Source organism: Puma concolor, chromosome D4, assembly GCF_028749965.1.
Source record: "Puma concolor isolate L17-30 chromosome D4, mPumCon1.1.hap2, whole genome shotgun sequence".
In the NCBI taxonomy this organism is placed as follows: domain Eukaryota; kingdom Metazoa; phylum Chordata; class Mammalia; order Carnivora; family Felidae; genus Puma; species Puma concolor.
Window position 1 is genome coordinate 62,841,180 of NC_141679.1, and position 26,303 is coordinate 62,867,482.

The 26,303-nt window shown below is 38.9% G+C and overlaps 1 protein-coding gene and 1 long non-coding RNA gene across 4 annotated transcripts in view; one reads left to right on the plus strand and one right to left on the minus strand.

Moving 5' to 3' along the window:
* The first annotated feature begins 1,029 nt into the window (after window positions 1-1,029).
* LOC147574938 (uncharacterized) lies at window positions 1,030-13,518 on the plus strand. Its single transcript, XR_015242894.1, has 2 exons — window positions 1,030-3,867; window positions 10,805-13,518. It is a non-coding gene; the product is annotated as an uncharacterized LOC147574938 (long non-coding RNA).
* Window positions 3,989-26,303, minus strand: part of ERP44 (endoplasmic reticulum protein 44) — a 102,546-nt gene continuing 80,231 nt past the window's right edge. For all 3 annotated transcript variants that reach the window (XM_025928904.2, XM_086683598.1, XM_086683599.1), the window contains 4 exons: window positions 25,966-26,077; window positions 24,878-25,019; window positions 7,533-7,635; window positions 3,989-5,392 (listed from right to left, as the gene is read on the minus strand). In XM_025928904.2, coding sequence (XP_025784689.2) covers window positions 5,291-5,392; window positions 7,533-7,635; window positions 24,878-25,019; window positions 25,966-26,077 — 459 coding nt within the window. In that variant the 3' untranslated portion in view covers window positions 3,989-5,290. The remainder of the gene's footprint in view (window positions 5,393-7,532; window positions 7,636-24,877; window positions 25,020-25,965; window positions 26,078-26,303) is intronic.

Consider the following 26,303-nt stretch of genomic DNA (forward strand, 5'->3'; position numbering starts at 1 on the left):
CTAAAAAAAGAATATGGTGTGGGCACCTGGGTGGCTCAGTCAGTTGGTTAAGCATCTGACTTCGGTTCAGGTCATGATCTCACGGTTTATGAGTTGGAGCCTCGCACCAGGCTCTGTGCTGACAGCTCAGAGCCTGGAGCCTGCTTCAGATTCTGTGTCTCCCTCTCTCTCTGCCCCTCCCCTGCTCTCACTCTCTCTCTCAAAAATAAATAAATACTAAAAAAAAAAAAAAATGTGGCATAATGATGACAGGTGACTGGTTGGGAATAAATCTTTTTCATCTCTGATAAGAATGATATCCAAACATGATAGGGTGATGATACATCCCAGTTTACCTGGGACAGTCTTGATTTGCATCTGTTGTCGTGGTGAAATTATTACTAGTCCTTCCTTTCACTCTCACATGTCCTGGTTTGGATGATAAACTTACATGGTCACCCTATTAATAAAGGCAATGAAAATAAGTGCAAGGTTATTCCCTCCCTCCCCCTAAAAAAAAAAAAAACTGTTTTAAAATAATTTGTTGTTTCTAGGCTTAGATTTTAAAAAACATCCTCCTAAGGTTTGTGGGAACTGTGGATGTGATTATAAAGTACTACCAGTAATCTTGGGGGAACCAGAAAATAGAAAAGGTGCCAGAACACTGAACTTAGGCAAAATTCTAAAATTTAAGAGGTAAAGTTCTATTTCAGAAGCCACAGACCAGGTAATTTACTTTATAATCTAGAAAAATTCTGAAATAGACTGTTAAGCAGTGTGTTAAATCAGAAAGTCATGCTCATTATGAAGATAGGAAGAATTGATAAGTCAGAATAAATGCCCTGTTCTATTTCCCTCTCTGTGTGACGGCTAGGGATGCCCTCTTGGGCAGTGGTTACGGCAAGAAAACAGTCACAGTACCAGGCTTCCAAGACTGATCTGATCCTCCCTATGGCATGTGCAACTTTACACATGGCATCAAGAGTGGCCATACAGCTTCCTATCACCCACCCCAGTAAGTAATATGAGACACAGCGCAAGATAGGCAAGTACATGGTCTTTTACCTGAGTGGCCCAGACCTGGGAAACAGCAGGTTAGCAATACCTAGCAATGCTTTGCTATTACAGTAAGATATTATTAAGAGAGAAAAAGGACAGCTGCTATTAATTCTCTTGGCAGAGTGCATTCTAGTTATGATGTTTTCTTGTCCTTTGTTCATTTATTATGGAATTTGGCTTTTTTTTTTTTTTTTTTCATCATAGAATTACTGATCTTACAGTGCTCCAGGTTGCTGGGAATACAAAGACATGAGTTCCTGCCTTCATGGCATTCACATGGTGATAAGACAAAGGGATACATGTACTTCCAACAGTGTGTACTAGACTGGGTATTCTAAAATACATAAACAAAGGTTTGTGGGACCACAGTGGGTGAGAACTGTCCTGGGCATTGGAGGATGCATAGAAAGAATTTATTAGGCAAGGTAGTGGGGAGGAGGAGAGAAGAGGACATTTTAGAAAAGCAATTTGTAAGCTGCACTTTTCCTCTTCCTCTCCAAAGCCTAAGGGCAGGCCAGTCCTCCCCAGTGTGCTCTGTGAGATGGAGCTTTTGACACTTCAGCTAAAGGCCAGGCTTGAGCTGTCAGCATATGGATTCATGTATCTTCTCATTCTGATTCAAGTACAATTAAGTAACATAAAAAATAACATTAAAACTGGAAAAGCTTGTTACTGGTCATCTGGATTCAGAGTAAAATGTTCACACTATGATATTTATGACAAATTGAATTAGTAAGAAGTCTAAAATATAGAAATATTTTATAAATATAGTTTTATTACTTGGAAATACATACAAAAATTCAAACACAGCTAAAAAACAGTGGCCAAGCAGAGGTCCTATCCAACCTGTTTTAATGAACACATAAAACAGTTGTCATCGGCATAAAACAATTTAAGTTCTGAAACAACTTACTGTCTTCAGGGTCTGTAAATATTGGGCTTAAAAATTGACTACTGTTTTCTTATCACCTATTTAAATCTTTTCTCCAAATATAGACTATTTAAACATTTGTTTGGTTCAATGAGATGTTTTATTTAGAAAAATAGCTAAAGCCATTTAACTACAATTATTTTGAAAACTGTAATACTAGTCATTTCCAGTCTTCTATCACCTATACATTCTGCATGATTTCTCAAAAATCTCCAGTAGTTGCTAAAAGAAAGCACTTGTAACTTCCAGCAGCTCTTTGGGACACTGAAGTTTGGTCTTAAGAGCCCTGACATTTTTTAGTTAAGGTGGCAAGATTGTTTTTATTTCTCATTTTTGCTTTTTTGTTTATGTCATTTTAGTTTGGCCCCACTAGCCTATATCTCATCAGAGAAAAATAGTGAGTTATTCTGCTTTTCTTGATTATTAATCCATTAAACTCATCTATTCTTTTTGCCCCCAGGTTTTTCTTTTTTTTAATGGCTTCTTGGCAACTTTAGCACTTTCTGCAAATTTAAGCTCATCCTGAGATTTAATATTTCAAAACACTTTTATATTTCACTCTTTTTGGCCTCTATCATGCCAGTTTTTCCTTCTTTTGTATGTGACCTTTGGCAACGTCATCCTGGAGCTCTAGGAGATGCTTAGATGCCTATTTTCTATCTTCCTCTCTACGTTCATTTAACTATTTAAAAAATGTTTAGAATTTCCTCTAAAGGAAATTTTCATCCTTTTATGGTCCCCCTCAGTACTAGACCAATTTTTGAAAAACTTGAAAAGGTAGCAGGTTGACAAGAAGAAGGGACTGCTTCTAGTTTTCTGGTTTTGCGACTCAGCCGTTCTTTAGTCTTGGATCCTCCCCCCTCCCTTCCCCAGCTGAAGAGCCTCAGGCCCAAAGTCGATTCGATAAATGTAATATCCTCTGACGCAGAGTTCAGATGGGAAGATGGGTAAGTTGTGAGTTCTAGATTCCTGCAAGTTCTCTCTGTACATCCAGCTGGTGACAAATCCCTGTGGAATCTACATGTTTGCCATCTATTAGATCTGTTCCTATCTCTGCCATCACTCTTAGTTCAGGCTATTCTCTCTCCTGCGGTGGCCCATTTTATTGTATCTAGACCTGCTGCCACAGTATTCCCTCTCAAACTTGAATATGAGCATACTTCTGGCTTAAAATTTGTTAGTGCATCTCTACTGCCCATAAGATCTAGTACAAACCCTTTAGCTTGGCATTCAAGGCCCCGCACAATCAGCTCCCATTCTTGAACTTCCTTTCTCATTTTCTTAGCCACAGCACTCCCCCCTTCCCCACCCCATGCACTAGCCCTATGGCAAAAACTTATTTTCCCTAATGCATTTTGGTGTTTTGCATTTTTTTTTTCCTTTTAAATAAAATTGGGCACCAAGTCCTGATGAATGTTCAGCCCTTAAGGGGTACAAAACTTATCCAACATCACTTTGCATCTCCCTCATTCAATAGACATTTGAGTCCCAATACACATAAAAGGTAAATAATGCAGCCTCAAATTTTTTTTAACAGCCATTCAGTTATATTCGATCACATTGAACGTGTGTTCCTTGAGGCCTTTCTCCTAAGAACTACTCTCAAGTCAGCTCTCTGCAATCCAATATTTGAGTGTTATCTTTTATTTACAATATTTTTAAAGCTAATTACAGGATTATAAATTTATTCCAGTTAGCTGCATATGCTGCTTTCGGTGTTGTGTGCTGCCTTGTTGAATGTTTATGAATTTTCATTCTCACTGCCTTAGATTTGGTCTGTTCTCTGACCTGAAGGCTACAAATTTGATTTCAAAGGTACTGATTAAAAGCAAGGAATTGAACAGAACTAAGACCCGACCTTGAGGAAGCTCTGTCCTGCTTTTCTAGTTAACAACCTGGTAAGATATACTAAACATGCCCCTTATCAGCTTATTAACATTTACTATTCTGAATGAAATGATGGATAAGTCATGCATAACTAGGAATTCTAGGCTTTTTTAAAATAACAATCATTAAATATGCATTATAAATATTCACTTTATTTTAAAAGAATTGGAAGATGTTACATATATTACACACTACATATAATGGCACATGTCAGCCTTGTAAGCTTAAAAATAATCTTTCCCCAAACTGGGATTGACTTAGACTCCAAGTATAAAATGACTCTTGGCCTATAGCACCAACCCAGGCCCAGAGGAAAGCCAATTTTGAACCTGTTTGTCCTCTGGCATTGGGCTTCCTGATATGACACTGAGGGGCCTCTCCCTCTGGTTTTGTTCCCTAGCAGTATTGAGGCCTGGCACAGGGACCCATTTGACTATACACTGCAGGCCTGGGAAATCAGGGAATCTAGAGTGGGGAGGTCCTCCAACAATTTTACAATGGAAAAAATTAAAAACATATGTGCCTTATTGTCTTTGTTTTTGATCTATACATCCAGAACAAGACTCTACAAGATAGAAGGTGGTTAGAATTATTGAAGTACAATTTCTCTGCTGGTTTTTGTCTTTGGAAATGAACATGTCACGATAGGAGGAGCCTTAAAAGGGATCTGGTTCAACAGTGGTAACCTGCCTGCTCCACTAGTAGCTCAGATTTAGGTATAATTCAAAGTTTTAAATGCCATCCATATGCCATTTTGTTAGACAAACACATAGAAATTTAATAACACTTTTCATTTTCTTTTTCTTAATTTGTAAGGACAGTTCCTGCCAAATGTTCTGGCTTATGGCTCTCCTCCTCTTCATAGTATGTTTAAGTTACATATTAAGAATCCAAAAAATACCACTATGGAATTTTCATAAGCAATATCCGACCAATCAGTAAAACACAGTACACAGTGTGAAAATTTTCATTTATTCCCCTCCCCGTATCCAGAATATAGACCCTCTTAGCTTTGAGAAATGTGATAATGAAATACCAACAGAACTGATCATATGTAAAGAAAAGCACATACCACACAGGAAACATCCCTAAGTCCTCCCTAACCTAGTAGTGCGAGTTCACGGTATGTTTCTGGCGATGTCACCTTTCACTTGATTTATAAAAATTTTACAGGACAGATTTAAAGCAAAGATAGGCCTCTGGTTTTTATTTTTATTATTTTTTTTTTTATCCCTAACAGATTTTTAAAAAGAGGCTATATTAAATGACAATGCATTTTGAGTCAGGGGGAGAAAAAAAAATTAAAAACCCAAAACTTCTTTCAGTTTATTCAAAATAAAAATACACATAGAATTATGAAAATATAGGTTTACTATTTCCACCACGTAAGTTGATGCTGCTGTTTGAAAGGCTTGCAAATCGTTTTTCAAGTTTTTAAAGCTCATCTCGATCCCTCAATAAAGTATACCTATATTCGCTGGGTGCTAATTTCTGGAAGGAGCTCTCAGGTGGACTGCTTGCTACATCTTGGACTTGCTACAAGAGAAAGAATAAAACATTTTATAGCAACATATTTTATGGAATTACACTATTTTAATAAGAGTAGATGAATGGTAGTTGTTTTATAATTATTTGCTCAATAATCACTATGTACCAAAGACCAGAGTTAAGCTTGAAATCTTACTTTCCCCGTTTCAAATGCCCTTACTCATCAGATTCCCCAGGGCAAGGGTGCCACACAGCCCTTAACTGTGGACCTGTTGACAGTTCTTGGGGTGTACTGGAAGGAAACACGATACCTGCCACCTAGGGGCTTTCCTAGAATATTCTGGAGAGACCGCACGGCTGTGACTATGTCCCAAACCCTTCTGTCCTACAAATGACCACTAAGAGGATTAAAGGCACCCACTCTGTTCACAGAGCTTTTAACAATTACCTGGATGCCAGAAATTAGTTGACATGAGAAGGAAAATACTCCATACTTGTGCACCAACAGTAGACAAAAATACACAGTGGAACTGTAAGTGTGACTTCTAAGAATTTCAGATATCTAAGACTATCCTTTATCTCCACATTATGAGCTCCTCAAGAACAAACATGTAGTCCTTGTTTTAATATCCCCTGTAGTTAACAGAGGCACATAATGCCTGTGTTACACACTCTGGATACGGACTCATTCCCGTTAAATTGGGAAAGCAACATCTGCAAAGTTCCCATTTTATTTTGTCATGTTCCCCTTCTCCAATACCTTTTTTATTTATATTTTTACTGAGATATATGTTTGGTTTAAGCCATACTTCTATTACTAGAAAATGTAGGTTCACTGTCTAATGGAGAAGTATACAATAATGGTAAGTAACATCTTTTCCTAATCTGATAAAATATTAAGCAGGCTTACTTTCCTGAGGAAAATAATTGCCTTTGGGTTATTGCCAACAAACCGTTTGCTTCTACAGTTGTTTAATTATCAAAATAAAATCTGACCTCAGACTTCAAGGAAAAAGCGTATCATTGGATTCTTACAGGGAACTCTTGACACTGAACGTAATTTGACTCTTTAAGAAAAATTGACTTAGCTTTTATTTTTCTATGTGGAGGTTCCTTGGGCAAAATAGTGAAGTTCTGGGCATATGAAATGTGAGTTTTGTTATGTATCATTGTGGTAATAGACATGATATAAATCAATAATGAATCAAAAATGCAATTTTAGGGGTGCCTAACAAAGCAGAAACATAGAAATAGTCAAATTTTCACAATAAAAAGCAAATAAAAAACTTTCATAAATAGCTGTGAAGCATTCTAAATCTCAAATGAGAAGCTGCATTAAACCTTAAGTTTTGAGCAATTATGAATACTATATTGGTGAGGGTGCTTAGGATGGTTTAGCAAGAATACCAAATCATTATTTTCTTTGTATTGTGGTCAATCTCCTGGCCACAGAGGAAGACTTAACCAGTTAATGGAATCCACTGATTTCTTCACTGATCCACCTACTTCCAATTCTTACCTCCAACTTCTGTATTTGAAGCCAACTGTATTTAACCCTTTTACTCCTATTCCATAAAGGAGGTACTCTAGACCACTTTATCAAGAAATTATATTGTACCATTCTTGCAACTTTTCTTTTTTTTTTAAGTTTTTTTTAAGTTGTTTTTTTTTCTAAATATATGAAATTTATTGTCAAATTGGTTTCCATACAACACCCAGTGCTCATCCCAAAAGGTGCCCTCCTCAATACCCATCACCCACCCTCCCCTCCCTCCCACCCCCCATCAACCCTCAGTTTGTTCTCAGTTTTTAAGAGTCTCTTATGCTTTGGCTCTCTCCCACTGTAACCTCTCTTTTTTTTTCCTTCCCCTCCCCCATGGGTTCCTGTTAAGTTTCTCAGGATCCACATAAGAGTGAAAACATATGGTATCTGTCTTTCTCTGTATGGCTTATTTCACTTAGCATAACACTCTCCAGTTCCGTCCACGTTGCAACTTTTCTGAAGTTTCACAATTTTAAAAATTAATTTTGAAAGGAATATAATTTATATATTATCTACAGTCTGTTCAGAATTTCTTTATAAAGATTTTCAGAAGCACACACTCAAGCCTGTGCAAGAGGGTTAGTTCCTCTTCAAGGCTAACTGAAAAAGAAAAAAAGAGTTCCCACTGAGAAACAAGAGTCCTACCTGTCCTGGGGCAATATCGGTTGGATCTGGACCATGATGGAATTCTCTGTGCAATTTTCCAGAATGTAAGTCAAATACAAACTGCTTGAGTTTTCCAGGAATTCTAAAACCAAAGTAAAATAAAAATTTAGCTTAAACTGTTAAAATGGACTTACCTATATTTTACCAACTTCCCCATTTTTTATTTAAATTTTACCTACAACCCCATCATTTTACCATAACTATCAGAAGCCAGGTATACTGCAAACATTTTTATACAGTGTAATCATGAAATATGGATACTCTGTTTTGTGTTCTAATTCTTGTACTTGTTTCACAGAAATTTCCCGATGCTTATTTTAACAGATGCATTAGTCTATCAAGATGCTGTCCTAAAACTTACTTAACCATCCCTTATTGTTGGACATTTATATATTTTCCTTAATCTATGTAACTAAAAAAGCTCATGTTCTGCAGAACCACTAAAAATAACAAGTCTTAAGGGAAAAATAGTGTTAGGTGCTAACCACTTACAACTACGTAGTTTTGTATTGGGGCGCCTGGGTGGCTCAGTTAGTTAAGTGTCTGACTCTTGATTTCGGTTCAGGTCATGATCTCATAGTGGTGACATAGAGGCTGGCATTATTGGACTGGGCATGGAGCCTCCTTACGCTTAGGATGCTCTCTCTCCCTCCCTCTGCCCCTTCCCGTCCCCTGCCCAATCCAGAGAGTATGCTCTCCCTCAAAAAGAAAAAAGAAAATTACTAGCACTGTTCAGCCTCTATCACTGTGTTGGCCAGGTGGATCCTCTGTAGCTTTAACCTGGAACTTATAAGTCCTTTTTTGAGATATTAACTGAGTCCTTGAAGGCATTCACTGCCAGTAGAACCAACTTTATCAAAATAATCTAAATCAGGGTATAGTCTTTTCGAGTTTTTTCTTCCTTAAGCACAAAGGAAAATTTCACAACTTCTTCAACCACACCAGCAGCTTCACTGGATAGCTTAACATTGTGAAAAGCAAAGTACTTCTCAAGGTCATAAAACTGTCCCCTCTCCTCTTTTTGGGTTGGGCGGACGTCTTTGTATACCACTAAAACATTATATTTAATGATAAAAAAAATTAAAAAAAATAAAAAATAAAACTTTGATGGCTTCAAAACATTCTGAGGAAAATAATGTGAACACAACTTACTTATATTAACATCCTTTTCCTAATTACCAGTCATGTTATAAGCAAATTTGCAGTACAAAAACATGCATTGTAGCAAAACAGATTACAAGGCTAAGCAGATTCATGTATCCACCTTTTTCCTGTTTTTAAAAATTTTTTAAGAGACACGGAGACAGCGTGGAGAGGGGGAGAGGGGAGGCGAGAAGTGGGGGGAGAGAGAATCCCAAGCAGGCCCTGCACTGTTGGCACAGAACCTGATGTGGGGCTTGAACTCATGAAACCACAAGATCATGACCTAAGCCGAAAGCGAGAGTCAGAGGCTTAACCGATTGAGCCATCCAGGCGCCCCTACCCTTTTCCTTTTTAATTATTTCCTTGGGTTGTAGCAAATAAAGCAGGAATACAGATCTTCCTTGACTTACAAGGGGGATACAGCACAATAAACCTACCCTAAATTGAAAAATCCTAAATGGAGAACACATTTAATAATACCCAGCCTACCTTAAATGTGTTCAGAACACTTAAATTACCCTACTTGAGCAAAATCATCTAGCACAAAGCCTGTTTTGTACCAAAGTATTTAAATCTCATATAACTTATTGAATTCTATACTGAAAGTGATAAACAATGGTTGTATGGGTACAGAATGTCTGTAAGTGTGTCAGTTGTTGACATCTGGGATCACAAGGCTTACTGGGAGGTGTAAGTACTGATCGCCAGCACCGTAAGAGTATCTTAGTGCAGATCGCTAGCCTGAGAAAAGACCAAATTCAAAGTACACTTTCTACTTAATGTATTGATTTTGCACCACCGTAACGCAAAAAACCAAGTCAAACCATCATAAGTTGAGGACAATCTGCTGAGTTAATAAGAACTTTTGATAAAGTGTAGGCAAATTATACCTACAAAACATCAATTTTTGCTACTTGCCTACCTGTTTTTTGAAGGCTTGCCAATGTGTTTTTTTTTATTAAAATTTGTTTTGCTACTTTGACAAATAAAAGACACCTGCATTTTAATTTCTATTTTTTCAGAAATTAAGCATTTTCCTTGTTTTCATTAATATTTCTCCTTATATGAATTGTCAGTCTTTTACTGAAATATTGGTGTTTTAAAAATTCATTACATATTTTAAACAGAAATCTTTCTTCATATCCCTTACAAGAATTGCAATGCAGGTCCATAAACACTTTACTTCAGTAGAATTGACTCAATTTTTTGGTAGCCAAGAATAGCTGCTAGTTTCTTTTTATCCTCTCCCGAGGTCCTGCAAGTGTTGTTTCTTCCCTTCAATAACTCCCACTGAGATGTACCAACCAATAACTTCATTGTACACCCATTTTGGCTCCCCACTAGCTCCAATGCAACAGAGACCAGCAGGTGTCAAATGCACAGTTTACAAATACAAATGACTGTCAGGTAGCTGTATTGACAGAATGCCTCTGAAAGGTTCTCTGGTGCTGAAGAAATTGCACAGGCGCTAAAGATAAACTCTGAGAGGAGATCAATTTAAATTTAATATGACATCATCTACTATGCTGTCATGCACAGCAAAGTGCTAAAATATATCCATTCAAATCAAAGAATCACAAATGGTCTCTAATGTTTAAGACAAAACCCCGTTAAGTTTGTTATTTTATAAAGTCCAAAGATGATCGCAACCAATACAATGTGACTAGCTTCTGCTTGTCAAAAAATAATTTATAATTAAATCTTAAATATAACAAATTCATAGAGAACACTCAAAACAGATTTTTTCCTAACTTGATTCCCCTTGTCAACAGACGAGAGAAAGAATTGTGAGTAAAAGGCAAAGACAAGGGAGATACGATGAACCTGAACTGATGTGGGAGGAAAAAAAGATTACAAAAGAGCTCTTATCTAGCTTGTGGCTAGAAACTATCCATCATTATTAAGTAAGAAACACTGAATCAACAGTATATTGTCAAGAAAACAGACAACATGGTTATGTGCTAAAAAGGAAAATAAACGGATTCTTGCCATAATAAATTCAATTATATTTTCACACTTTAGGGTACAGTTTTTCTAATTAGAACACCTAAGTGTTTCTTTCCCACCTTCCAAACAGTTTTCTGTTTGTTTTCAATTTTTATTTTTAGGTGATGCAAAATTTAGAAACTGGGAAATGCACAAATGGTAAGTATCACTAAATGAACTTTGACATATGTATCACAGTGAGAAGCATTTTTATTTTTTAAAACCTTACATACAGTAGAATTCACTCTTCTAGGCTTACAGTTCTATGAGTTTTAACATATGCATATAGCATCTAGTTACTATCTCCACAAATAGGATACATAACAATTCCAACATGCTTTTTTTGGTCAGACCTTCCACTTCCCCCTAACTCCTGCCAACCACTGATCTGTTCTCTGTTCCTATAATTTGTCTTTTCTGAAATGTCTTGTACTTGGAATCATGCAGTATGTAACCATGAGACTGGCTTCTTTTATTTAGCTTACTTCTTTTGAGATTCCTCCATTCTGTTCCATGTATACAACTATTTGTTCCTTTATTGAATATCTACTCCAATGAGTGGATATACCATACTTAGTCATCCTTTTACCCACTGAAGGGCATTTGGGTTCTTTCAAGATTTTGGTTATTCTGAACAATGCTACTACAAACATTTGTACACAGGTTTTTGTGTGAACGTGAGTTTGTTTCTCCAGGAAAAATACTGGTATATTACATGCAAGGTGTAAAATGTTTACTTTTAAAAAAAAACTGCCTAATTGTCCAGTGTCCTAACTGCAATGTGTAAGAGTTCGCTTGCTCCAGGGGCACCCGGGTGGCTCAGCTGGTTAAGTGTCCAATTCTAATTCTGGCTCTCAGGTCATGACCTTAAGGTTCATGAGATCGAGCCCTGCCTTGGGCTCTGCTCTCCCCAATCGTCGAGCCTGCTTGGGACCCACTGTCTCTCCCTCTCTCTCTGCAGCAGCATCCCCCGACCTCGCATGCACGCTTTCTCTCAAAGTAAACATTTTTTTGAGTTCCACCTGCTCCATATCCTCACAAACATCTGGTATATCAGTATTTAAATTCAGCCATTCTAAAAAATGTGTCATAGGATCTCAATGTGGTTTTAATTTCCAGTTCTCTAATGGATAATGGTGTTGAGCACCCCTTCGTGTGCTTATTTGCCATTTGTTTACCTTCTTTACATTCAAACAATATCCTTTATGAAGCAAAAGTGTTTAATTTGATGAAAGCCAATTTATGAATTTTTTTGGTGGGGGGCATGGTGCTTTGGGTGTACTAAGAGCTCTTTAACCTTAGGACAGAAAGAGTTTCTTCTACATTTACTGCTAAGAGTTCCATAGTTTTACCTTTCACATTCAGGTCTACAATCAATTCTGAGTTAATTTTTTTAAAGTTTATTATTTATTTTGAGAGAGAGAGAAAAAGAGAGAGAGGAGGGGCAGAGATAGAGAATCCCAAGCAGGCTTCATGCTGTCCGTGCAGAGCCTGATGCAGGGCTTGATCTCACCAATCATGAGATTATGACCTGAGCTGAAATCAAGAGGCAGACATTAACTGACTGAACTACCCAGGTGTCCCTAATTTTTTTTATAGAAGTTATTTTTTTATGGTATGAAGACATTCAGGTGGGACAGCACCATTTATTAAAAAAGATTAGCCTTTCCACTAAATTATCTTTGCATCTTAAAGAAAATCACTGTGTGCCTATTTCTAGACTTTCCATTCTATTCTACAGCAATACATGCCTATTTTTTTTTTTACCAAATATGAGGCTGTTTTAAATATTTTAGCTATATAGTAATTAGGTCTCAAAGTCAGGTATTTTGAGTCCTTTAGCTTTGTTTCTTTTTGAATTTTGTTTCAGTTATTCTCACTTTAGCTTTCGATGTAAATTTTGGAATCAGCTACATCTATAAAAAAATCTAGTTAGATTTTGATTGAAATTGCATTAAATCCATAGGTCAATTTGAGGAGAATTCACATCTAAACAGTATTAAGTCTTCTAATCCACACAGTATTTCTTCATTTATTTCGGTCATCTTTGATCAGTGTTTTGTAGTTTTCAGCAAACAGATCCTATATATATTTTGCTAGGCGTATATTTAGGCAGTTTTTATTTTTATTTTTATTTGTTTTTGCTTTTGGAGCTATTATGAATGGTACTTTAAAACGTTTTGTGATTTCCTAATGTTCATTGTTAACATATATATATAGAAATAAAAGTGATTTTTTAAAAGGTGACTTTGTGTCCTGCTGAAATCATCCATTAGTTCTAGGAGCTTTCTTGTACATACATTGGGCATTTCTACATAGATAATCATGCCATCTACGAAGAAAGTTTCTTTCTAGTCCAAACATTTCATGTTTATTTTTTGGTATACGGAACTTGCTAGGACTTCTAGTACCATACTAAATACAACTGGTGAGAATGGACATCTTTATCAAAGACAATAAAATACTTTGGAATAAATTTAGCCAAGGAGGGAAAATATCTGTATATTGAAAACTATACAACACTGATGGAAGAAGACACAAATAAATGGAAAGATATCCTGAATTCATAGGTTGGAAGAATTAATATTGTTAAAATGTCCATACTATCTACAGAAATCTACATATTCAGTGCAATCCCTATCAAAATTCCAATGGCATTTTTCATAGAAACAGAAAAAACCCTAAAATTCAATGGAATCACAAAGGACCCTACATAGCCAAAGCAAAATCAATCTCCAGCAAGAAGAAAAAAGATGAAGGCATCACTGTGTTATTTAAAAAAAAAAAAAAAAAACAACACAATTTTAACGTTTATTTTTAAGAGAGCACAACCAGGGGAGAGGGCAGATAGGGAGACCCAGGATCCAAAGCAGGCTCCAGGCTCTGAGCTGTCAGCACAGAGCCCAACATGGGGCTCAAACCCATGAACCGTGAGATTGTGACCTAAGCCAGAGTTGGAAGCTTAACCAACTGAGCCACCCATGCGCCCCAGGAATTTTTTTAATTTTTCTTTTTTTTTACATTATTTTTGACAGAGAGAGCGAGAGAGAGCGCACAAGTGGGGGAGGGGCAGAGAGAGAAGGAGACACAGAATCCGAAGCAGGTTCCAGGCTCCAAGCTGTCAGCACAGAGCCCGACATGGGGCTTGAACTCACAAACCACGAGATCATGACCTGAGCTGAAGTCGGACGCTCAACCGACTGAGCCACCCAGGCGCCCCTCCAGGAATTTTTTTTTTAATGTTTATTATTTTTGAGAGAGAGAGAGAGAGTGTGAGCAGGGGAAGGGGCAGAGAGAGAGAGGGAGATAAAGAATCTGAAGCAGGCTCTAGGCTCTGAGCTGTCAGCACAGAACCCAACGAAGGGCTCAAACTCACAAACCATAAGATCATGACTTGAGCTGAAGTTGGATGCTTAACTGACTGAGCCACCCAGGCCCCTCACACTGTGTGATTTTAGAATATACTACAAAGCTTTAGTAATCAAAACAGTATAGTGCTGGTATAAAAAGACACAGACCAATGGATCATAATAGAGCACCCAGAAATAAATCCACACACTCAACAGTCAACTGATGTTTGACAAAGGTACCAAGATACACAATGCAGAAAGGATGGCCTTTTAAATGGTGCTGGGAAAACTGGATAGCCATTGGCAGAAAAATTAAATTGGATCATTATTTCACATCATATATAAATTCAATGCAAAATGGATTAAAGACTTAAATATAAGACCTGACAAACTGTAAAACTCCTAGAAGAAAACATAGGAGAAAAGCTTCTTGATCTTGGTCTGGGCAGTAAATTTTTGGATATAATTCCAAAAGCACAGGCAACAAAAGCAAAGACAGACGAATGTGACTGCATCAAACTAAAGAGCTTGTGCACAGCAAAGGAAACAATCAACAGAGTGAAGAGACAGCCTACAAAATGGGTATGTAAACCATATATCAGATAAGGGATTAATATCCAAAAAATATAAGGAACTAAAACAATTCAAGAGCAAGAAAACAACCCGACTTTAAAAAGGGCAAAGGACTTGAAAGACATTTCTGAAAAGAAAACATACAAACAGCCAACAGGTACATGAAAAGATGCTCATATCACTAATCATCAGGAAAATGGAAATCAAAACCAGAATGTGCCATCGCCTCACACCTGTTAGAATGGCTTTTATCAAAAAAGACAAAAAATAAGTGTTGGCAAGGATGTGGAGAAGAGGGAACCCTTCTCCCTGGGAATGTAAACTGGTATAGCCATTACAGAAAAAGGTATGAAGGTTACCCAAAAAACTAAAAATAGAACTACTATATGACCCAACAATCCTGCTTATGGGTATTTACTCAAAGGAGATCAAAGCATTGTCTTGAATGGTTATCTGCACTCCCATGTTCAATGTAGCACTATTCTTAAAAGCCAAGATAGAGAAACAACCAGCATCCATCAGTTGATGAATGGATAAGGAAAATGTGGTGTACACACACACACACAGGAATATTATTCAGCCTTAATAAAGAAGGAAATCCTGTCGTTTACAACAACAGTGATGAACCTGAAGGACATTATGCTAAGTGAAATAAGCCAGACACAGAAAGACAAACACTGCACGATCTCATTTATACGTAGAATCTAAAAAAGCAGAACTCATAGAAGCAGAGGGTAGACAGGTAGTTAAGGGGGACTGGAGCGGGACTGGGAGAGAACGGGGAAATGTTGGTCAAAGGATACAAAGTTTCAGCTACAGGAAGAGTATGTTCTAGAGATCAAATGTACAGCAAGGTGACTATAGTTACTAATACTGTATTATATACTTGAAATTTTCTAAGAGTAAGTAAATCTTAATTGTTCTCAAAAGTATGTGAAGAAATGGATACATTAATTTGCTTGATTATGGTAGTTATTTCAGTGTATAAATATATCAAAATATCATGTTGCACACCTCAAATGTAAGCAATTTTTGTCCGCTATACCTTAATAAAGCTGAAAAAAGGAGAGGGAAGACAAAAGAGAAGACAGACATAGAACCTGGGGTAGACGAGGAACCAGTCTATGTGGTTTGAGCCAGATATCTGGGGAATGTGTACTAAGAGATATAAGGAGACCAGTCAGTTGATTAGAGTTATAAAGTCAGAGTTGAGGCCACATTTGTCATGATAAATCAGAACCACCTCCATGCAGAAGTCATGGCAGGGCAGAGGAAGAAGCTGGTATCCAGAGAGAAGGATGGAGCAGATGTGAAGGAGCAAGAGAAGAGCTTTTGGGCCCGAAGAAGGGCAGAGAGTAGCTGCACCTCCTGCAGTTCTCGTCCTTGTCCTTTTCCTGCAGTTTTTCAGCACAAGCCCCTTGTTTTGAGCTCCGTGGAGTGAGTTTCTGTTCCTTACAACGGCATGTCCTCTGACAGCAACAGAACTATCCAACAGACCTTTCTGTGAAAATGGAAAACGCTGTATCTGTGCTGCCAAATACAGTAGCCACTACCCACATGTGGCCACCGAGCACTGAGAGCACCTAAGAAACGGACGTTTAAATTGTACGTCATTTTAATTAAAACTTCAGTATTCACACATGGCTAGTAGCTATCGTATTAGCACAGCTTTACGATTATCACAAGGGGTCAAAGACAAGACGCACAATCAGTAAAAGCTAATGAAAGAGCCAGAAAAAAGAAGACCACGATGATGTCCTAGAACTCAAGTAGAGGGTGTTCGTCCTAAAGGATGAGTTTGGTAAAGCCCCGTTAGTAGCAGTGTGTTATGAATTTTGTCATGGGAAAACCTGGATTCAGACAGCGGGTTAAATCATGGAACAAGCCAAAGGCACACTAGCCATTAAAAGTAAAAGGAAAAAATTTAATCATACGGGAAGATGCTTACAATGTGTGGATAAATTAAAAAGAAAATTCATAAACTGGCATGGCCCTGATTACATTTATAACACACATGTGTGTCTAGATATCTGGCTTGTGGATTTATGAGTCATTTTTAATTCTTTGGCACTTTGTTAACTTTCAGAATTATCCACAAAGAACATAAATTTTGTATAATCAGAAATAAAGGAACAAATGATATGTTTAATGCACATATGCATAAAAACAGTAAATATCTTTGCCTGGTTCCTGATCTTAAGGAGAAAGTAGTCAATCTTTCACCATTAAACATGATACTAGCTGTAGGTTCTTTATAAATGTCCTTTATCAGATTGAGGAAGTTTCCACATATGCTAGTTTGTTAAGCATTTTTGTCATGAAAGGATGTTGAATTTTGTCAAATGCTTCTGCATGGATAATTGGGATCAGTTTTTTTGTTGTTGTTTATTCATTAATATGCTAAATTACACTGGGTTTTTTTTGGTTTTTGTTTTCATTTTAGAGAAAGAGTGCAAGGGAAAGAGGGAGGCGGGGTGGGGCAGGGGAAAGAGAGGAGAATCTTAAGCAGGCTCTATGCTCAGCATGGAGCCTGATACTGGGCTCAACCCAGCAACCCTGGGATCATGACCTGAGTTGAAATCAAGTCAGATGCTCAACGGACTGGGCCACCCAGGTGCCTCTACACTGACTGGTTTTTGAGTGCTAAACTAGCGTTGCACACTTGGGATAAAGCCCACTTAGTTGTACATTATTCTTTTTTTCTATATTGCTGGATTCAATTTCCTAATATTGTTTACTACTCTTTATTTTTTAAATGTTTATTTTTGAGAGAAAGAGAGAGAGCACGCGTGCTCAAGCATGCGTGTGCATGGGGAGTGGCAGGAGAGGAGAGGATCTGAAGCAGACTGCGCTGTCAGCACAGAGCTGGATGCGGGGCTCAAACTCACGAATTGTGAGATCATGACCTGAGCCGAAGTAGGACGCTCAACCAACTGAGCCACCCAAACGTCCCTTGTAACTACTCTTTAACTTAACTTATACAATAATGTAGTACAAACTGATTTAATGTATTATAGTATTAAGAAAACTGTATTTTGCCATTTAAATTACTTAACCTCTTTGAGCTTCAGCTTTCTAATACGTAAAATGAAAACACCGCTTATTTAACTTAATTGTATTGTTTTTATAGTCTAATGACTTAGATTTGAATGTGAATATATGATTTCCTATACTAACAGGCAACATAGCCTTATCATACTCATGTATCAGATACTGTTCTAAGAGCTATAGATACACACATTCATTTAATGCCCACAACAACCCTGCGAAGCAGATACTATCATTTCCCGTTTTACAGATGAGGAAACTGAGACAGAGAGGTGGTAAGAAACTGCTCAGAGTGATACAACTAGTAGGTAACAGACTGGGATTAGAAACTAGAGTCTGAGCACCTAACTGCTAACTATTTGCCTCCTTAGTGATTTGACTTTAATTTGGTAAAGTTACTAAATCTCTTGGAGCTTAACTTCTTTATTGTAAAAGTAGAAATCATACGGGTCTTAGAAGCCTGTTACAGAAACTGAGAACATACATAAAGTATAAAATGGAGCGGGTACAGAGCCTGCCTCTGCCAGAGTTTCATGTCTACTTTGCTGGCAGGACCAAATAAGGCAAAATACAGTGCAATGATTTGTAAAATATAAAGTGCTTATAAGGAGATAACCAATGTCAGTTATATGGTAAGTACATTACATGAGAGTGACAATGACAGTGGTGTTCGGGGATCCAGGCCAGTGTGTACACTGCCCAGTGGCAGACAGGAGGGACACACAGAGAGAAATCACAACCACAGAGGTGACTCAGGGAGCAGGGGAACAACAGGGCGAACGGCTAGTTGGTAAATACCAGGCTATATCCCAGATGTGAAGATATATATCCAAAGTAGTCAAACTCTTAAATGTATAACAGAAAGGTTAAAACTAAGAGCAAGTTAATCAAAACACTTCTTGAACATCTACTAATGCTGCCACAAAGTTGCTATAGCAAGAGATAATAAAAACTAAATCTGCCTTTTAAGAAGCTTTCCCAGTACCAATTTTTTGCACTTAAAAAAAAAAAAAGCCTCATTTGGGTTTTTTAAAAATAGAGCCCCTAGATAATGAAGAACAAAACAAATTCTCAGACTTTAAAGGGAACTAATGGTGACCTGGTTTTAAATTTTTTCTTGTACCTATCTTTCCAAGTTCTTTATCATTTCACCCAATTCCTGGTTTACCCCTCCAAGCTCGAGGAGACAGGCTAATTGGTCAGCAGGCGACCAAACTGCTAAATTAGTGCGGCACCCGCCTCCCAGTTTTAGTTCGGCCCTGCCTCTCATCTCCACGCCACAGCCGCCCCTCCCCTGACACCAATGCAGCCAGTCAGCCCTAGCAGTTTAAGGAATTACGATCACTTTCTGTGATTTAGTGATCTGGGGTAAAAGACCCGGTGCCCACAGTCAGGGCACTGTGCATTAGCGTAGCCTGTTCCATTTTCCTAAGTGCCCTGGAGCCTGTCCGGCTTCTCCCCATCACCGGGGCCCCCGCAGCAGTACGTAAGCACACTCCAGCAGGGGCACAGATGCTATGGTATTTCCTGGCCACAGTTTTTGGAAGGCGAGTCTTTCTGGAAAGTCCTTCAACAGCCTGTGCCCTACGCCACCACCTACTTTCTTCTCTTGTAGATTATAGAACATTTCCTAGACCTGCCCTTAGGTGCTCTTAGGTTCCTAAATTAACCCCCCCCCACACCCCATTCTTTTCCTCCACATATAAAATCTATTCTTTTACATTTGGCAAGAAACCAATCTGGTCAACCTATAGGAAAAAAAGAAAGACTCAGATCTGTGATTTAGTTTCAGATACAAGTAAGTACCTTTCGCCAAACATCTTTCGCATTCACACTTACATTGCTTTTTATATGTACTGAAAATGTAACTGCTTTGATATTAAGTGTTATGAGTTTGAGACTTCGGGTTCAGTATGCTCGGATGTGAATCCTAGGCCTGCTGCTAATTAGCCGTGTGCCCTTGCTGGTTACATCACCTCCCTTAGCCCCGGTTTCTCTGAAATAAGGGAGAGGTGACTAGAACACTGGTAGCATACCCTCCTCCCACAACCCCATGCCTACCTCTGGCATGGGGGGCGTGGCGGGGGAGACTGTGCACTATAAATCTGCATTCTTGCCCTTACCACAACCACACTTCCTCCAACTGACCCCAGAAATGCTGAGTTACTGAAAGTAATAATTACAGTAATTTATGGAAACTGTTTATCATTGAAGCCTTACTTACCATGCAGCACAATAACAATTATGCAAGCCATTAAGTGTGTCAGATTCATTTTGCCACATATTTTATTTGATTTTTAACACTAACATCTATTCACATAGGCTCAGTCTGTAGCTCACGCAGCATGTGCCTCCTTACAATTAAAAAACTATTAGAGGGGCGCCTGGGTGGCGCAGTCGGTTGAGCGTCCGACTTCAGCCAGGTCACGATCTCGCGGTCCGTGGGTTCGAGCCCCGCGTCGGGCTCTGGGCTGATGGCTCAGAGCCTGGAGCCTGTTTCCGATTCTGTGTCTCCCTCTCTCTCTGCCCCTTGCCCGTTCATGCTCTCTCTCTGTCCCAAAAATAAATAAACGTTGAAAAAAAAAATTTTTTAAAACTATTAGAGTGAACGGTGCCTAGGAGGGAAAATCAGGCACCTAAGGGAGAAATTAAAGGAGTAATTTATTTCAAAGAGTTTCAAGTATAGTCACTTCTCTTATCTCCCTCCCTCCTCACAGGACTGAACACTTGAAGGATGGGAGAGGACTATTTCCTATTTCCAAATTTCTTCGGAAACCACCTCACTGGCGCGGTTTCTTTTTGCACCAGGGCATAAGTAGAATAATGCCAACTAAGAGATTAGTCTTTCCTGGTCAGGTGCCCACCCCTTGGTGCAGTCAACCACGGCTGGGGAATAGAGGCGCTAGGTCACGTGATAAAGAATACACCTACTTGTGTTAGTTTGGGTTCTCTGACCAACAGAGGTGGGATCAGAAGTGCTTAGTCAGACTAGTGCTTTAAATCTGTCTTCAGAACTGGAGGAGAAAACTTAAGATAGCCAAGACAGAATTCCTCACAGATGTCTCTTGATGTGTAACACAATTTCCTAGGAATAAAAGCCGAAGTTGGGCATAGTTTGGTTGCTGACAGGTAGTAAACCTAATCCGAGTCAGTGTCCTGTCGACTTCCACTAATTTGAGACTTTATAATTAGGGCTGTAAATCTGCAGTGAAAACGAAGAGGTCAATAAACTGGAGATTTATCTGCTATGAGAAGTAGGGAAATGTGCTGATAAAAACTTCACATAAACAACCCACGAAGAAGGCAGTATTTGTAATGCCGAGCACCGTCTCTCTGCTGGAGGCGCTTGCCGCGAGCCCAGACACCAGAACTACCCTCTCTTAAAAATCTCACTTTAGTGGGGCGCCTGGGTGGCGCAGTCGGTTAAGCGTCCGACTTCAGCCAGGTCACGATCTCGCGGTCCGTGAGTTCGAGCCCCGCGTCGGGCTCTGGGCTGGTGGGTTGGAGCCTGGAGCCTGTTTCCGATTCTGTGTCTCCCTCTCTCTCTGCCCCTCCCCCGTTCATGCTCTGTCTCTCTCTGTCCCAAAAATAAATAAAAAAACGTTGAAAAAAAAAAAAAAAAACAATTTAAAAATCTCACTTTAGCTTGAGCTAATAGCTTCCGGGAACAAGCCTAAGGAGTGAGAGGAAGAGGACACCCAACCAGGTAAGACATTTCCATCTAGCCTAACCGTCAATGTTCACACGCTTGCTAAGGGGACTACACAAGTTCCAATTTTTATTTTATTACTTATGAGAGAGAGAGAGAGAGAGAGAGAGAGAGAGAGAGAGAGAGAGAGAGAGAGAGAATCTTAAGCAGGCTCCATGCTCACTCAGCATAGAGCCCTACATGGGGCTCGATCCCACAACCCTAGGATCGTGACCTGAGCCAGAATCAAGAGTTGGACGCTCAACCGACTGAGCCACCCAGGCGCCACTATGAGTTCCGATTTCTAAATAAATGCCGAGATGCTAGGAAGATCTGGACCTTTCAGGTGGATTTCTGCGTACAACTACTCCTCCTTTCAAAATCCAGTATAGTCCTACCCTCTCATTCTCCGCTACCTCCCACTCTCAGTAAATGATCTTGCTTCCTTAGTCATAGTTAAAAACAAGAACTGGACAGGAACCTTCTGCAGTCTTCTGCTGCTCTCACTACCACCATAATCACTAAACACCCCCTTTCCCCTCTTTCTCACGGGAAAGGAAGAAGGATGCGTCTCATTCCCTCTGTGCTCCTATGGCTCTGCTTGATCAATTAGCCCCTCTGTCTCCTATCTGTTCAATAACCCTTCAATCCATTGATTCCTTCCCACAAGCATTTTTTTTAATTTTTTTTAACGTTTTATTTATTTTTGAGACAGAGAGAGACAGAGCATGAATAGGGGAGGGTGAGAGAGAGAGGGAGACACAGAATCTGAAACAGGCTCCAGGCTCTGAGCTGTCAGCACAGAGCCCGACGCGGGGCTCGAACTCACGGACTGCAAGATCATGACCTGAGCCGAAGTCGGCCGCTTAACCGACTGAGTCACCCAGGCGCCCCCCTTCCCACAAGCATTTAGTCATGATTAGTTCTTGTACCCTAAAGGGGTTAAAAAAGAAAAGAAAAGCTAAAACCTCACTTCATCTTATGTGTCTCTGGATCTGTCCCCCTATTTCTCTTTCCCTTTAGAGGCTGGCTTCTGGCAACAACTTTCATTGTCAAATCTTCATCTCCTCACCAAACGGTACTCTTCGATGCACTACAATACTGCCTTTTTGGGAGGCAAATCTAACGGATCCTTCATCCTTATCTTTGGATTGAGCATTCCTTCCTGCTGAAAGTGCTCCTCCCTCAATTACCATAATACTCCTTTCTGGTTTTCTTTCACTTCTGTGATTCCTCCTCCCCCTTAGTCTTTTACACATGTTCCTTCATCTGTCCTCCCCTTCAGTGTTGCTACTCCTGAGGGTTCCATTTTCAATCCTGTGCTAAGTCATCTCATCTGTTTCAATAAGTTCAGCTGTATCCTCATGTGTTCAAGACCCCACCCTTATCTCCCTCTTGAATCCTGGAGCCACGCAAACTCCCTACTGGAATCTCCTCCTTTGTGGCCCACAGGCACCTCAAAATCAATATGCCAAGAAAGAGAACCCAATACCTTTGCCACAAGGCTGCTCCTCTACTGAGCTCCCAGCTCAGTTAATGGCTAACCCACTTAGCAGTGCCAGTCAGATTCCTGGCCATCACTCACAGCTCCCTTCCCCCATTTATTAAGATATCGAGTCCTCCTATTCCACCTACAAAATATCTCAAGATTCCTGCTTCTGTCTTGCCTTAGTGCTACTGCTGAAATTTATTTAGGCAATTTGTTCATTCAGGAATCAACTTGTTGTCTGTCATCAACTCTTGCCCGGATTACTGAATAGTCTCCTGGATTCTGTTTCTACTCACTCTAATTTATTCTCCAGTTTGCGTGAGTGATTTTTAAAAAACAACCTCCTGGGGGCACCTGGGTGGCTCCACCTCTTGATTTTGCTCAGGTCACGATCTCACATTTCATGAGTTCGAGCCCCGCATCAGACTCTGTTCTGACAGTACAGAACCTGCTTGGGATTCTCTCTCTCTCTCTCTCTCTCTCTCTCTCCTTCTCTCTCTGCCCATCCTGTGCGTGTGCTTGTGCGTGCACTTCCTCTCTCTCTCTCAAATAATAAGCTTTAAAAAATAAAAAATGAAAACATTTAAAAACCTCCTGATTCAAACCCTTCATTGACTTCAGAGTTTTGAAGATAATGTCAAATTTCCCTAATGCATCACAGAGATTTCACGGGCTAGCTGCTGCTTGCTTCTCATGGCCTCATCCCTCAGCATCCCGACTCCCACTTATTCAGCCATAGTCTCGTGCTTGGTTCTACCAATGTCCCCCTTCTCCAAGCCCTGTCTCCTTTTCCCTCCAGGATAAGCTTCTCCAGAACTTTAGGGCCTGCCTTAGGCATCCACACCTCTAGATCTTGGATCAAGTACCTCTCTGTTGAACTCTGTCAGAGTCCTTATATCATAAAACACAACTGCCTATTATTCTATTGTCTCCTTTCTCTACTCGGGTGTGAGTTCTTTGAGGGCAAGGGCCCAGACTTAGTAAACCTTAAACCACTGGTTTATATGGCTTGGTTTGTATTACACAAAGATTGTCATATACAAGACGTGGATAAATATGTAATGAGTTAACAGGCTAAATGGTATCCTTTTGAGTGTAAAGTAAAAACGACAAATATTTATTAGTACTTTATGCTTCATAACACAACCATCCCCTCTCGTTAATTTTCATAACAATCTCAACAGGTAGGTTGTACCACCAACCATATTTTAAGTGTAAAGAAACAAGAACAGAGAAGTTAAGTGACTTGCTCAGTACTCAAATCTAGGCTATATGGTAAGGCTGAGAATCTTCTATCAAACAACCACATCTCTAATGAAATATTTAGTAGTGAGTGAGGTAGTTTATTCTGCAATAAATAGAGGATTTCAGATCATCCTCTAACTATGCAATTTTAATCTTTGGACATAAAAAAAAGGGTATTTAAATAAATTTAAAAGAAAAGGTCTAATTTGAATTAATACCTGTGTTGCTTAAAATTTTCAAATATGAAGAAACATCTCCATTTTTAACCACTATATTTAACATCTCAGAAAGCTCATAAAAATTTAAAATCTATGGTAGTTACAGGTTTATATGTTTATTAATACTATGAATAGCTGAGAACGGATTCAGAAAGCTTATCTGTTCTTGGAAAGTTTCATAGCCGTATACCCATAGGAATGCCTAGTCACAGCCATCTTCAAGGTCTTTAAATACCACAAACGAGCAGCAATATTACCAAGTACCTTTAAGATGACCTAGGATTATAATCTACTTTCTTTGACATGCTGACAAACACCAAACAACATTCAGAACTAATTTCTGGAAAAGCAAAAATTTTCTTTTCCCAAGCATTAGGATCATGTAATGCTGCATTTCTATAGGAATATATCATAATTCTCAATCATACTACACTCTAGAGTGAAAAATAAAACCCCAGCTATCCAAATAACAAAGTATTACTGGTTCAACATAGGATTATTTAAAATATTCAAACAATGGTTTTAAGTTCATTTTTGAGACACAGATCAGTAATTTAAAAAAGGGGGGAAAAGAGAATACTTACAATACATCCCTGAAGTCTCCAAACACATACATATGCCTAAAGCTGTCAATAGCTATGACAGGGCAATCGGCTGGAGTTTTCTGTATGTGCAGAAGAGGATGTCTAAATTTGTCACAGTCAGCATGTAAAAAGTTTATGGTACCTTTATAAGAAATAGAATTTGGAGACAGATTAGAATTTTCTTGATCATATTCTCATAAGATTACAAGTTCATGAAAAGTGACAAATAAATAAATAATGAAATGAAAAATCAATATGCTTTAGAGTATTATAGATCACCAAAACTACAACCTAAATATTACAACATTTTTAAAAGGTAGAATTTTAGTGCTTAGGGCAGAATAGAATTTCCTTAGAAATTATATGAACTCAACCTGAATATAAATGCTATGGTGACCTTTTTTTTTTTCCCTTGAATGGGCACTCACCTACCCATCTGGGTTTTCAGCAAGTTCATGAAATTGACATACAAGCCCTTCTCAAGGGGCCATCTTCATTTCATCAAGGATGCCCTTCCAGTCCCTACTGGTTGACATTTAATGGAATTCAACCCCAAAATATTTACTATGTGACCAGTAAGGGCGTGGCTGTATACAATGCCCTAACTTTATTTTGTTCTGACTTTCTTCATTAACTACAGAGGGAAAGTAGGTGATAATTTCATACTCTTTTCTGATGGTTTGAAGAAGTCCACAGAGAACTACTCAATTCTCTTTCATTTAGAAATAAATGTTAGACCGTGTAAGTCTCGAACTTACATCTCTGGAACTATCCATTAGAAAGGGACCAGAAAAGTATCAAGATGCTGGAATAAAGTACATAAAACTAATGTTGTCCACCCATGACCCCACTTTTCATGCTATTTTAGGGAGCTAATAGAGTCATGGTTTAAAAAAAAAAAAAGCCACCGCTTCATATTAGCTCCACTAATGCCTCCCACCCCCATGTTTACATGTAAATTCAGGGGGTAAGTAGAGTTAACATTACTTATTAAACTCTTAACCCAAATACGTTTACATTGATATGAATGTAATGGGGGAGGGGAGGGATAGAAGAAAGGCTGAAAATAAACACCTTAATCTGTCTACCTTTTTCACTTATTAATTGTCGGGCTACTTCATTCTGGAATATTTCTAAACTTTCCGTATCTTCTTTCATGTGGAAGAGTATGAGAAAAGGCAGTCCTTCTTCTGTCAATTCCTGTATACAGAAGTATTCAATAAGAATGATCAGGCCTCTCCATTGTTCTAGGTAGGAACAATTTGAACCCAACCCAAGTAACACGTGTAACAGCTGCAACTTCCCAGGAAAAGAGGGTCCAGTGGTGTAAAGAAACATTAGCCTCGATGGAGGAAGGAAGCCTTCTGCCTTCTACCTGAAGTTCCCAGGCACTCAGAGGACAAACATGTCCTGCTCTAGTGCTGGA